Below are 13,827 nucleotides of genomic sequence, written 5' to 3' on the forward strand. Positions count from 1 at the left end.
GACGTACAAGCTCACGGTGCGTTGCATCGCAACCTCGTTGTGAGCTTGTCGATCCACTATTTTCGGCGATCGACTCCGTCGTACGACCAAGTACAAATCGGGCTATATAAGGAGAAGAGGCAGGATTGTTGTGGTGTTGTAGCCCATTGTAAAGGAAAGGCTGCTGTTTGACACTGACATTCAGCGGTGTTGTAAAGAGGAAGAGCCGGGCTGTTAAGCAACGCACTATTGGAGACATATCATCCCTTCATCCACATCCTCCTTTTGGGCGTGGAAATTACATCTCATTTATAGCATATTATAGGAACCGGTGAGTGATTTTATTCCAGTGACATCGCTGATTTAAGTGAGATCGCATGGTTTTATAGTCGGGGGGAAATTATTCTCTGAAAGGGTATTTAATGAGGACGATTACCATGAACATGTTTTAGATCAACACCGATAAATGGATACATGTGGCAGAAGAGCTTGTTGTTGATGACGATGTCTAATTCATATTTGAGAGGAGTTCGCTGAGCATCTGCCTGACTTTAGCCTATTAGAGCATGTGGAAATGTTCCTTTGTTATTAAATACGGTACCTTAAATTTAACGTTATTTGCAAGTGCAACTGATGAAGAGAAGTGCACACCAGTGGAAGATACGGAAGGAAGGAGGATGCGCGTAATAACCGACTGAAGAACGAATCACTAGAATCTTCTAGAAGTGCACCAGGAGGTGCGTATATAGGTGCTATACGCCAGATGTTGTCCACCAGACGCCCTATTATGCTCCATAGTACGACGGTGTCACGCCCTCATCTGTTGCCTTAATTGACCCTTGGGATCCTGATGATGAGTAGGCTAATATTACGAACATTTTCAGTGGTGGAAAGTAACTTAGTACATATACTCAGTACTGTACTTAAGTACAATTTTGAGTTTTTGTTGTTGTTTTTTTTACTTTACTGGAGTATTTCCAATGTTCAATACTTTTACTTCTACTCCACCAAATATTGTACTTTTACTCCACTATAATTATTTAAAAACTTTAGTTACTAGTTACTATGTAGATATTGATTTATTATTACAAAACCACTTCAGACCTATATTTGAAAATAGCCGATCTACAAGCTCACATGTAGATCTGCTGTTTTAAAAATATTTGTATACATTTGAAAACGAGTGAAATGGGACATTCTGCAGAATGAGTACTTTTACTTTTGGTACATTGAGTATATTTTGATGCCGAATTGCCGATACTTTTGTACTTGTACTCAAAATTTAGTACTTTTTCCACCACTGCATATTTTCTAATTCAGTTCTGCTGGAGGCGATTTTTGCATTAAAGACAGCAACCTCAAACGGAACTGGGTTTATTTATTAGGCCTACCGTTGCTTTGTCTTTTCATGGTTCTGTGCGCATCACTGTGCAACGTGTTTTTATTAATATTCCATGCGTCTTTTATGTCCATCAGTGCCTGACTGTCACATAGGACTAAGGAGGTAATCATGTTTGAATAGAGTAGCCTATAGCCTACTACATATTAGTTGAATGGCATATTCTGTTTAGCTAGAGTGCATGGAATATGACAGGAGAACATTATGTATCATTTAGGGTATTTCACTTTTAAACACTAGGGGTCATTTAATGTCTGCTGCTCTGGCTTTTGTGTAGCCTACACCCCAGACAGTTTTTAAGTTGCTTCATTCAATATTTAGATATTTAGAGATTTTTATTTTAATTATAATGAACCTATTACCTAATAAACAGACCCGCCCCCTCGATCCTATATAAACCCAATCTTCAAACTCCATTTTAACCATGTTAGATAAGCAGGGTGTGAGTGTGTGACCATTCAATCAACACACATTGGGACCAGTTCTATACAGGTGGAAAATTACAGAGTTGAAATGGAGAATGGGTGAAGAAGACTCTTCCTTGCCAGGTGCCAGCCAACAGATCAAAGAGAGTCTTCATGCTGTTCTCCATTTCAACTCTGTAATTTTCCACCTGTATAGAACTGGTCCCAATTCGGGTTCATATAAATGCACCATTTACACTGACACGATCTGCAATGGGTGTCATCTGTGTATTTAATGTCACATACACTATACATCTTTACCCTGAAGTAGGCAGCCTAGTCTGTCCTTTATTCTTTAGATTAATATTGAAAACACCTCTGGTTCTGGTGACTGATATTGTCCTAATGTATGCAGGGTCTGTGTTTTTTTCAATTATTCTTTTCTTCTTTTTTTGTATGATTTTCTTTAAATGAAAAACATAATATCAAATTCTTCTTTTTTGTATGATTCTTTTTGAAAAATAAATAAATAAAAGAATATCAAATATGTATGCTTTCTTTTCCAGCCTCATAGCCCAACTCAAAATAACATTGATGGGTTTAGTTACTTTTTTGATGTTGATCTTTTGATGTTTTGAGTGTGGTCAGTGACATTTTTATTTGTAGCTGCGTGGTAAATATGTGACCTGTAATCACCATGCTCCTTTAGTCTCAATTTGAATAGATAAGGTCATGCTGCATGAACTGACTCACAAATGCCTTGTTTCTGTCTTCCCCCTCCCGCATATAGCCTAGACCAGGGGTCTTCAAAGTTTTTCAGGCCAAGGACCCCTTAGCTGAGAGAGAGTAAATGTGTGTTTTCAGACATTTAACCACTTAAACCCTCAATACTTTGTAAACTTGACCTTTGGCTCGGTACTTGGTCTGCTCTTTTTTCCCTGTACACTTAACCTATTCGCCAAAAATAGCAGATCTACAAGCACTGTGAGCTTGTAGATCTGCTATTTTCGCCTAATGTTCCCCCCCAGAATAGGGTGTGGTAAATGTAAAAATAAAGTCCCTATCACACAAATATTTGGCGGCTCCCCTGCAATATCTCTGAGGACCCCCTAGGGGTCCCGGACCCCCTGTTGAAGAACCCTGGCCTAGACACATCACATTATGGAAGGACAATAAGAGGCAGATTAGGTGGAAAAACCTTTTTACTTTGGATTAGGCCTAGATGTGGTGAAAGATGTTTTTTAGAAATGTAAGATTTGTGTCATGGAGAATGCATACAGTCTGCTTACATACATTTTCTTTACTCTTTTGATAAACATAGAAAAAATGTAGTAAACTTGCTTTGAACCTTTTCCAGGGGCATGGCTTTAATCCGTTAGTAGTTTTAAGAGATTTAAAAGATTAATGGAAGTCAGTGCAGGCTAAAACGGAACAATTGGCACAGAGTAAACAGTATATGACTAATCTTGTTTTTGATCTGCTGTTGAGATACAAGACTTCTTTCAGTAGGTAAAATTAATTAAAATTAAATTACAATTTATTATTGAATTTATTAAATATGGTACAAAAAGCCCTCCAATAACTCTGTGGGGTTATTGCTCCCTGTCTCCCTCTATCTCCCCCCCTGTCTCTCCCTCTCTCCCCCCCCCTCTCTGTCACCTTCTCTCTCTTTTGCTGAACGAGCTCTGGTCTCATACTGTATCATACCCACCAGAAACCGTAGCCTACCAATGGAAATGTACACTGACGTCAGGCATGTCCAGTTCATATGGGCATGTCATAGGTCCACATGACATATGACATACATCGTATTGCATTGCATATGCTGATTTGCACTGACACTGGGCAAGTCCAGTGCATATATGGACATATCTGCACATGCTACGGACTGACAGACACCTGCCCATCACAAATTCAACTTTACTTATTCATACAGCTTTGAATAACTGAGCTACAGTCTTTCTGTCATGTCAGCCATATCGTCCCTATCTGTCATATTAAGGTTATAATTTAGTTAGCTTTAGTTGGTGGGTGTCGATCATTTCCCCACTCAAATTAAGGCTCTAATGAGGTATTTTCTTTGTCTTTGCTGTCTTGCAGGAATTTTCTGAATCTATAGAGTTTACTAGACCAGAAGTAGAACATCCCCAGTGCCGGTGGATAACCTCCCGAAGCACACCCTAGTGAATTTGACCTGACGGTGGATACTACAGCTTCCATCGAGACAGCAAACCAAAGGAGAGCATTTCCCTTTGCTCTTTTATAAAAACACAAACGATTTTTTTTGCATGACTTTAGGCGGTTGTGAACCTTTATTTTTCCATTAACAGTAAAAATGGGTCCTGGAATGGAGGCAGCTGACATTGCTGTTGTAGCACTTTATTTTGTCCTGGTGCTAAGCATCGGGTTTTTTGCCATGTGGAAGGCTAATCGCAGCACGGTAAGTGGCTACTTCCTGGCTGGGCGCTCGATGACATGGATAGTGATTGGAGCATCACTTTTCGTCAGCAACATCGGCAGTGAACATTTCATAGGCTTGGCTGGATCAGGAGCTGCAAGTGGCTTTGCTGTGGGAGCATGGGAGTTCAACGCACTTCTACTACTGCAGCTACTAGGCTGGGTGTTTATCCCTGTATACATCCACTCAGGGGTCTACACGATGCCAGAGTATCTGTCAAAACGCTATGGAGGCAACAGGCTGAGGGTTTACTTTGCTGCCTTGTCTATATTGCTCTACATTTTTACCAAACTCTCTGTAGACTTGTATGCTGGAGCTCTGTTCATTCAAGAGTCACTGGGATGGAACCTTTATCTGTCCATTATCTTACTGATTAGTATGACTGCACTGCTCACAGTAACCGGCGGACTGGTAGCAGTAATGTACACAGATAGTCTTCAGGCAGTGTTGATGATTGGTGGAGCCCTCAGCTTGACGGTGATTAGCCTTGTTAAGGTGGGTGGGCTGGAGGGTGTTCGGACAAAATACATGCAGGCTGTCCCCAATGTTTCTGCTATCTTGGCCAGTGGCAACTTCACATATTATCCCTCCTGCCGCATCAAGCCCAAGCCTAATGCTCTGCGCCTCCTTCGTGGACCTCTAGACGAAGACATACCTTGGCCAGGGTTCCTTCTTGGCCAAACCCCGGCTTCCATCTGGTACTGGTGTGCTGACCAGGTCATTGTTCAGAGAGTACTCGCTGCAAAGAACATTGTTCATGCCAAGGGTTCCACGCTCATGGCTGGGTTCCTTAAAGTCCTGCCCATGTTTATAATTGTCATTCCAGGTATGATTTCCCGTATCCTATTTGCTGATGAGATTGCCTGCATTGGGCCAGAGCACTGCCTGGCAGTTTGTGGCTCTCAGGCTGGCTGCTCTAACATCGCCTATCCACGTCTGGTCATGTCAGTGATGCCTGTGGGTCTGAGGGGTCTGATGATGGCAGTCATGATTGCTGCCCTGATGAGTGATTTAGATTCCATCTTCAACAGCGCCAGCACCATCTTCACCCTGGACATCTACCAGAGTGCTCGAAAAGGTGCGTCCCAGAGGGAACTACTGGTTGTCGGCCGACTGTTCGTGGTGTTCATGGTGGTCATTAGCATTGCCTGGGTCCCTGTCATCATTGAAATGCAGGGCGGGCAGATGTACCTGTACATACAGGAAATAGCTGGCTACCTGACTCCACCTATTGCTGCTCTCTTCCTTCTGGGTGTGTTCTGGAAACGCTGTAACGAAACCGGTGCATTCTGGGGAGGCATGACAGGCATCACACTAGGTACCCTGCGTCTGATCCTGGCATTTATCTACCGTGAGCCTCGCTGTGATCAACCAGATGATAGGCCTTCCTTCATTATTCATGTCCATTACATGTATGTGGCAGCAGGGTTGTTTTGGTTGTCAGGGGTTGTCGCTGTGGTGGTCAGTCTCTGCACCCCCCCACCAGATAAGGAGCAGGTTCGCACCACTACTTTCTGGGGGCTGCGCAACATTGAAAAGGTTCCCCTCAAGGATCGAGACAACATAGAAACGAGCAACCATAATGGAAGCCACTATAAAGATCTTCCCCTGGATGTCAGAAATGAAAGGTGTCTAGATGGGGCAGACATCAAGCTCCTGTTCCCATCCACTGATCATGACCCAGCAACACCTAGTACAGAGACAACCCCGGTAACCACCCCTGGAGAACAGATTGGTAATGGGAAGGCAGAGCTGGTCAGGGATGAGGAAAGCTGCCTCTGTGAAGGAACGCGTGGCATGGGTCTGAGTCTGCTCAATTGGTTTTGTGGGTACAAGGAGGGAGCACAGACCACCACACCAAAGGAAAGCAAGGAGGATGAGAGGGTTCTTATGGAGATGCTATATGAGCCTCCAAGAATTAAACTTCTGCTAAATCTGGGCCTGATACTTGTCTGCTCATTGGGCATCTTCATGTTTGTTTATTTCTCACTATAGTTTTATCCAACACTGAACTAAAGGGCAGATTGGTTTGGTACAGTATGGGGATAGGAGTTGAGGAAGGGTGTTATTGTCGATGCACAGTTGAATTTTCAAAGATTTGACAAGCTGTAATATTTACAGTTGATTATTATTGTAGTTCTCTAATGGGAATTTTAGCTTATTCAACTGTATTTTTTTAAATGACTGAAGCTTCGCGTGTGACTATAAAGCTTCATTGGGACTGACGTACCAATTTTGGTTGTGTGCTAATTGGTACTGTGATCCTGCACAAAGAATATACTGGGATGTTTTTAATAGTGTTGTACTTTAAGTGAATTAAATATTTGCCTTATTGGACATATGCTTTTTTCCAATTTTGTAAGGTGAATAAATGTTATCTGTTTAAAGCTTCCTCCCTCCACATTGCATTTTGAAGGTGTAACAGTTCATTGTCTGGGTCTTCAATTAATTCTTCATTATTGGCCATGTTATATCATTCTTGCCTCCATACTCAGATGATTAGAGTAATTTTAATTTATGTCATTTCTTTGTTATATTATGCTTATCTGTCTATTCCTGTTCAAAATAACTGATCTAATAACACTTTTTAATTATTTATTAAAATTAATAATCAAGCCAACCACACAAACCACGGACATGAAGTCATCCGCCATGCCAGAATCAAGAGTCATCCCACCCCAGACACAAGAGTCTTGCATACCATTAAAAGCGCAGTAAGTGATTTTCTTTTGTTAAAATAAGTCTTAAATAGCTCTATATTCTGGTAGCAATCATTGCTATAGAGTGTTTGTTCATTAGCAAGGGTCTGCCTGTCTCGTCTCTTTGGTAATCAGAAAATGCATTTTCGGGATACCAAATGTTTCCAATCAGGATAGAGAAGTCATTTAGGATACAGGATAAACAAGTGAAATTGGAAGTGATGACACAAAGAAATGAAGAGACACATTTTAAACTGGAACACTATAAAACCCCACCTGAAAATGTATTTTCTGTTCAATAAAGAGATGGAGAGACGGCAGAGCCCTGTTATTTGAACTAAACACTATAGCAATGATTATTATCTGAATATAGTGCTTTAACCTTTTCACTGATCAGTGAACATTTGTTTGAACCAACAAATTGCAAATATCACATACCGGTACACTATCTTTAATACCATATTCCTCCATAATCTGTGCAACAGTCATCCCACAGCCAGTCAAATAATCACCAGTGAAATTTCTCTTGAAAGTGCTAAAATGCTGTCTCTACGTGTTTTTCCACAAGGTGTTTTTGATTTAGCCCTTCTGAAGAGGCATTACATCGGTAGCAGTACATCATTGTGCTGATTTGTCAGCCTTATGTGTCAGCTTTATCGAAAATAGAAGCAGAAAAAAACAACTTAATACTGGTATCCATCAAAATACATTTCCTTCCATTCATAAAGAAGAAACCGCATAACCTATTACAGTATGTTACTCGCTTTTGTAAGTATATGTAGTGAGTTCTTGTTGACCAAAATTCAAGTCATGAATGTAGTGTTGTTTCTGTTTACAAATATTATTTCAGCTAATGTGGCAAATCATTTTATGATTGTATAATTGCATTTTACAGCTAGTGAATTCAGCTTATAATGCTTTGTTATCACAGCTTAACAAAAAAAGCCACAAGTACCAATGCACATATTTTGTATAGTTCATACTTTTCAAATAATGTTTTTTAAAACTTGGTGAAGTCTTGTGTTGAATTATGTTTTTCATAGCCCATGAGATCACCCGCTATAACACCGTGTATCTATTCTGTTACATTTTATTTTTCACAGTGTAATGCAGAACTGTCTTTTATATCTTATTTAAAGTGTCTTTTCTAAACCTATTCTTACCAAATGTGTCTTAGTTGTGCAATATTAAGTGAATAAAAAGTGTAAGTCAAACTTTGCGTCTTGAAAATCTGTGCTGCGACACCAGATAACACAAAGCACTGTTTGGTTCTATGTGATACAGTAGGTGCACTTGGCACTTTAGTGCAGTGGTTCTCAATATTTTCATGTCAAGTAACACTGATACATATTAGACCGCAGACCCCTATTTGAAATGATTTTGTGTCATGGACCCCCGTAAGAGTAAGCTTTTTGTTGTTGGAATATTAGATGTACTGTAGTAGCCTACATACAACTAATGTACTTATGCCGTAGGTAAGGAGATAACAGTGGAGTGAGTGAGACCTATGAGTGCATTCTTATACATTCTGTCATTGGGTTAACACTAGCTGGTGAAATTATATTGAAATTAAACTGTTCCTCATTTTTCTGGGGATCCCTGGAACCTTCTCAAGGACCAGTGGGTGTTCCTGGACCCCAACTTTGATAACCACTGCCTTAGTGGAATAGGTAGATAGGCTACATCAAGGGTAGGCAAATAAGTTTGGCCTCAGGCTAATCTTTTTATAAGCCATTAGATGACGGGCCAGAACATAATGGCTAATTTAAGAACTGGATCATTCAATAGCCTGCCTTATACTGTATACAATAAAAACTATATTGCTATAAGAGTTAATAAATAAAGATTTGTGTGGCGCATAGCCTATAGAACTGTGTGTGTGTGTGTGTGTGTGTGTGTGTGTGTGTGTGTGTGTGTGTGTGTGTGTGTGTGTGTGTGTGTGTGTGTGTGTGTGTGTGTGTGTGTGTGTGTGTGTGTGTGTGTGTGTGTGTGTGTGTGTGTGTGTGTGTGTGTGTGTGTGTGTGTGTGTAATCAAATGTTACAGGTGCAGATAGAAATACCTGTGTAATGATTTTGCGCAGGCCACATCCTTGAATGTGAGGATATTTACAGTACTTAATTAAAAAGTTAAAAAAGAACATAGAGAAGGGCATACTCCTTTTTGAACAGTGATAAATAAGAGATATTTCATAGAACAGGGGCTCTTTCATTCAAGGTCTATTGGGGAGATAAACAGCTTGTTAAGGCATGTGAAACACTTTTTTTTAATGCAAGATCAATGATCAAAAGTCAAAATGACTGCATGATGAAAATGATCATACCCAGTCTGCTGACTGCTCTATGAGGGGTTCAGTGCACCTCACTGCAATTCACATGCCTGTCTTCTACTCTTAACATGGACAAAAGTATAATAAGTATTCTACAGGTGGGGGTAGATTCTCTATTTGGACATTATGTGCCATTAGATATTGTAAATTATTTACAAACTAATATGCCAGGTCAGATATTATCGCTGATCGGCAAGACTCCTGTCCCACGGGCCGCCCTGTTGCCTACCACTGAGCTACATGAAGCAAAGAGAAGTCTTGCTTGATCTATAATCCTCCAGTGGTGCAGACAAACATGCAAAAGGCAATAAGGCACTCCAACTTCAGATGAAAAAATGAATGATTTTTTCTTTTTGAGCAAGACAAAAATTATAAATCCTTAATTTCTTTCACCTGAAGACGAAGTGCCTTATTAGTGTTTTTTTTTCTTCCATTATTTTCTACACCACTGGGGGAATTAAAACAAATATATATGTATTTAATTGTATTCATTTATATGTTTATTGCATGTATTTTATGTTTTGTTATTCCTGTTCTGTCTGTATGAACTGCTGTTGTGGACAGGGTGTAGACTAGAGCATGAACCATTCCTCCTCACTTAGGAAATGCAGGCCTAGTTACTGAAAAGGTATCTGTTTGAATGCCATTAAATTGCATCCTTCCTAACTTACCTCCTCAAATAAACCACTGATCTAATGTGACTGAACTGGTCTAGAGAACTGAACACTGATTGACTCCTAACCCTTACTTGAATGAAATAAAAACAAAGATGCAATTTTTGGCAAACAGCATGGTCTGTAAAAGTATAAATTAGGCTTACATTTTCCTAATGTATGCCTTGGGTCCTTTCTGTTACATATTCTCATTAAACTGTCCTGAGCCAAGATGATGGCTCAGGACATAACCAATCAAAAAGAGTCAAAGACAGCATTGGTGTACCACAAAGCTCCACCAATCAAAAAGCTAGTATTGGTGTATACCGCAACTCTTAACCTCCTTCAACATGGGTAATCTACCCCCCATTTCAACACATAATAGAGGAAGGAGTGACCATGAAGTAGGCCTAAGTTTCTTACAAATTACAGGTCTATCATATGAAAAAAACATGTATGGCCTCATAACATTAGAAGAGCATGTATAAATCCCAATGTACTGTACCAATTTCCAAAATGATATAACATCCAGTTAGAAATAAATAAACCATTGTAAATATAGGCTAATTATGATGATCAGAGCTTTATTTGTATTACACCTTTTGCACATGAGATGGAGCTGAATGTATTTTATGAACAGCATTCTGTGATTCATTGACAACACAGACAGATGATAGACAACATAAAGACAACTGCAGTTGTCGATGTCCCACAATGACAAATTCCACAATGGTAGGTTCATCTGTTCTCTTTTAGTCAAAGAGGCCGGCATTTAGAAGCAAGGGATGAGCTGTATTCATATTTAGATTATGATTCATAACAGTGGCATGTTAAAATGTAGTTCACGGCGCACGCTATGTAATTTGCTATGCGACTAATCATTGAAATTCTCCCAAGTGAATAATCTCTGTTATATGACTTAGAGGTTACTTTGTTTAATGGAAGGACAGTAAATAAATAACCCTGTGAGTCATATGAATATAGGAAATTCTCACCTAGAGTCACCCTTGTTCTTTTCTTTGTGATTGTGAGCTATAGAAGTTAGCTAAAAAAAAGGTATTGAAGCCTGGTATACAATATGTATGCCTCATACAGTACTGACTCGATGCAACGTGAAAGGACCATTTGATACAGTACACAGTAGTTAAACTTGCGTCACCAGGCTTTCCACAATAAGGTGGAACTGGATAGTCATTTTTCTGCTCAGTGTTCAGATCTACTGTCTACTGTTTCCGATAATTTGCACTCACACATACATAGAGAGACCCTTTCCGTATCCGCTCTAGCCTAGCCTGGCGTAGACAGACTATATCACTGCGTGGATATGAGTCTGGTGCTTCTATGAGGACGTTTTTTTTCCAAGGGGGCGGGATCAAAACAATGACTCTGAACGCAATTGGTTAGACCTACAAACCAACTACCAATTACAGTCTCCCATATTAGAATACTGGGCCCTGATTGGTTACCCCCGTCTTCTGGAGCAGCAAATGGATTCTCTAAGGAGCGGTGCCAGACCCAAATCGCAGAGTGGAATTTTTTTTTGCACTCGCAGATTCGTCTGGTCCCAGGCTAGCTCTAGCCCACTTAGCTCTGACGTCAGGCATGTCCTGTCCATATATGTACATATGCCCATATGACATGCACGTGACATATAACATGCATCACATCACCTTTATTTATTCATACAGCTTTTGACTATGTCATGTCAGCCATATTATCCCATAGCTGTCATATTGAGACATTTAAAGGTTATAGTTAGCAGAGTATTTCCTTAACGGTAATCTGCAGAAATGGGTCCTGGAATGGAGGCAGCTGACATTGCTGTCGTGGCACTTTATTTTGTCCTGGTGCTAAGCATCGGATTTTTTGCCATGTGGAAGACCAATCGTAGCACGGTAAGTGGCTACTTCCTGGCTGGGCGCTCGATGACATGGATAGTGATTGGAGCATCACTTTTCGTCAGCAACATCGGCAGTGAACATTTCATAGGTTTGGCTGGATCAGGAGCTGCAAGTGGCTTTGCTGTGGGAGCATTCGAGTTCAACGCTCTTCTACTATTGCAGCTACTAGGATGGGTGTTTATCCCTGTATACATCCACTCAGGGGTCTACACGATGCCAGAGTATCTGTCAAAACGCTATGGAGGCAACAGGCTGAGGGTTTACTTTGCTGCCTTGTCTATATTGCTCTACATTTTTACCAAACTCTCTGTAAACTTGTATGCTGGAGCTCTGTTCATTCAAGAGTCACTGGGATGGAACCTTTATCTGTCCATTATCTTACTGATTGGTATGACTGCACTGCTCACAGTAACCGGCGGACTGGTAGCAGTAATGTACACAGATAGTCTTCAGGCAGTGTTGATGATTGGTGGAGCCCTCAGCTTGACAGTGATCAGCCTTGTTAAGGTGGGTGGGCTGGAGGGTGTTCGGACAAAATATATGCAGGCTGTCCCCAATGTTTCTGCTATCTTGGCCAGTGGCAACTTCACATATTCTCCCTCCTGCCACATCGAGCCCAAACCTAATGCTCTGCTTATCCTTCGTGGACCTCTAGACAAAGATATGCCTTGGCCAGGGTTCCTTCTTGGCCAAACCCCAGCTTCCATCTGGTACTGGTGTGCTGACCAGGTCATTGTTCAAAGAGTACTCGCAGCAAAGAACATTGCTCATGCCAAGGGTTCCACGCTCATGGCTGGGTTTCTTAAAGTCCTGCCCATGTTTATAATTGTCATTCCAGGTATGATTTCCCGTATCCTATTTGCTGATGAGATTGCCTGCATTGGGCCAGAGCACTGCCTGGCAGTTTGTGGCTCTCAGGCTGGCTGCTCTAACATCGCCTATCCACGCCTGGTCATGTCAGTGATGCCTGTGGGTCTGAGGGGTCTGATGATGGCAGTCATGATTGCTGCCCTGATGAGTGATTTAGATTCCATCTTCAACAGTGCCAGCACCATCTTCACCCTGGACATCTACCAGAGTGCTCGAAAAGGTGCGTCCCAGAGGGAACTACTGGTTGTTGGCCGACTGTTCGTGGTGTTCATGGTGGTCATTAGCGTTGTCTGGGTCCCTGTCATCATTGAAATGCAGGGTGGGCAGATGTACCTGTACATACAGGAAGTAGCTGGCTACCTGACTCCACCTATTGCTGCTCTCTTCCTTCTGGGTGTGTTCTGGAAACGCTGTAATGAAACAGGTGCATTCTGGGGAGGCATGACAGGTTTCACACTAGGTACCCTGCGTCTGATCCTGGCATTTATCTACCGTGAGCCTCCCTGTGATCAACCAGATGATAGGCCTTCCTTCATCACACATGTCCATTACATGTATGTGGCAGCAGGGTTGTTTTGGGGCTCGGGGATTGTCGCTGTGGTGGTCAGTCTCTGCACCCCTCCACCAGATAAGGAGCAGGTTCGCACCACTACTTTGTGGGGGCTGCGCCACATTGAAAAGTTTCCCCCCAAGGAACGAGACGACATCGAGAAGAACAATCGTAATGGAAGCCACCATAAAGATCTTCCCCTGGATGTCAGAAATGAAAGGTGTCTAGATGGGGAAGACATCAACCTCCTGTTCCCATCCACTTATCATGACCCAGCAACACCTAGTACAGAGACAACCCCGGTAACCACCCCTGGAGAACAGATTGGTAATGGGAAGGCAGAGCTGGTCAGGGATGAGGAACGCTGCCTCTGTGAAGGAACGCATGGCATGGGTCTGAGTCTGCTCAATTGGTTTTGTGGGTACAAGGATGGAACACAGACCACCACACCAAAGGAAAGCAAGGCGGATGAGAGGGTTATTATGGAGATGCTATATGAGCCTCCGAGAATCAGACTGCTGCTAAATCTGGGCCTGCTGCTTGTCTGCTCATTGGGCATCGTCATGTATGTTTATTTCTCACTATAG

General features: G+C 41.6%; 2 protein-coding genes across 5 annotated transcripts; both read left to right on the forward strand.

Moving 5' to 3' along the window:
* The first annotated feature begins 2 nt into the window (after positions 1–2).
* On the forward strand, positions 3–7,621 carry slc5a3b (solute carrier family 5 member 3b). Of its 4 annotated transcripts, none has more exons than XR_014602729.1 (3): positions 3–310; positions 605–716; positions 2,573–2,629. XR_014602729.1 is itself a non-coding variant. In XM_084084532.1 (3 exons), exon 3 carries the CDS (start codon positions 4,118–4,120, stop codon positions 6,233–6,235), a length of 2,118 nt encoding a protein of 705 aa, XP_083940658.1. In that variant the 5' UTR covers positions 3–310; positions 605–728; positions 3,883–4,117; the 3' UTR covers positions 6,236–7,621. The 4 variants fall into 4 exon arrangements, 3 of the variants coding, with proteins under 3 accessions (XP_083940658.1, XP_083940657.1, XP_083940659.1); XM_084084532.1 differs by lacking the exon at positions 2,573–2,629 and adding an exon at positions 3,883–7,621 and having other exon boundaries at positions 605–728; XM_084084531.1 differs by lacking the exon at positions 2,573–2,629 and adding an exon at positions 3,883–7,621.
* A 4,088-nt stretch (positions 7,622–11,709) lies between these two features.
* Positions 11,710–13,827, forward strand: LOC311064515 (sodium/myo-inositol cotransporter-like; the record flags this gene model as incomplete). The annotated part of the gene is made up of 1 exon (XM_084084367.1): positions 11,710–13,827. One exon carries the CDS (start codon positions 11,710–11,712, stop codon positions 13,825–13,827), a length of 2,118 nt encoding a protein of 705 aa, XP_083940493.1.

The sequence above is a fragment of the Gymnoscopelus microlampas genome (assembly GCF_963454915.1).
Source record: "Gymnoscopelus microlampas genome assembly, chromosome: 17".
Classification (NCBI taxonomy): domain Eukaryota; kingdom Metazoa; phylum Chordata; class Actinopteri; order Myctophiformes; family Myctophidae; genus Gymnoscopelus; species Gymnoscopelus microlampas.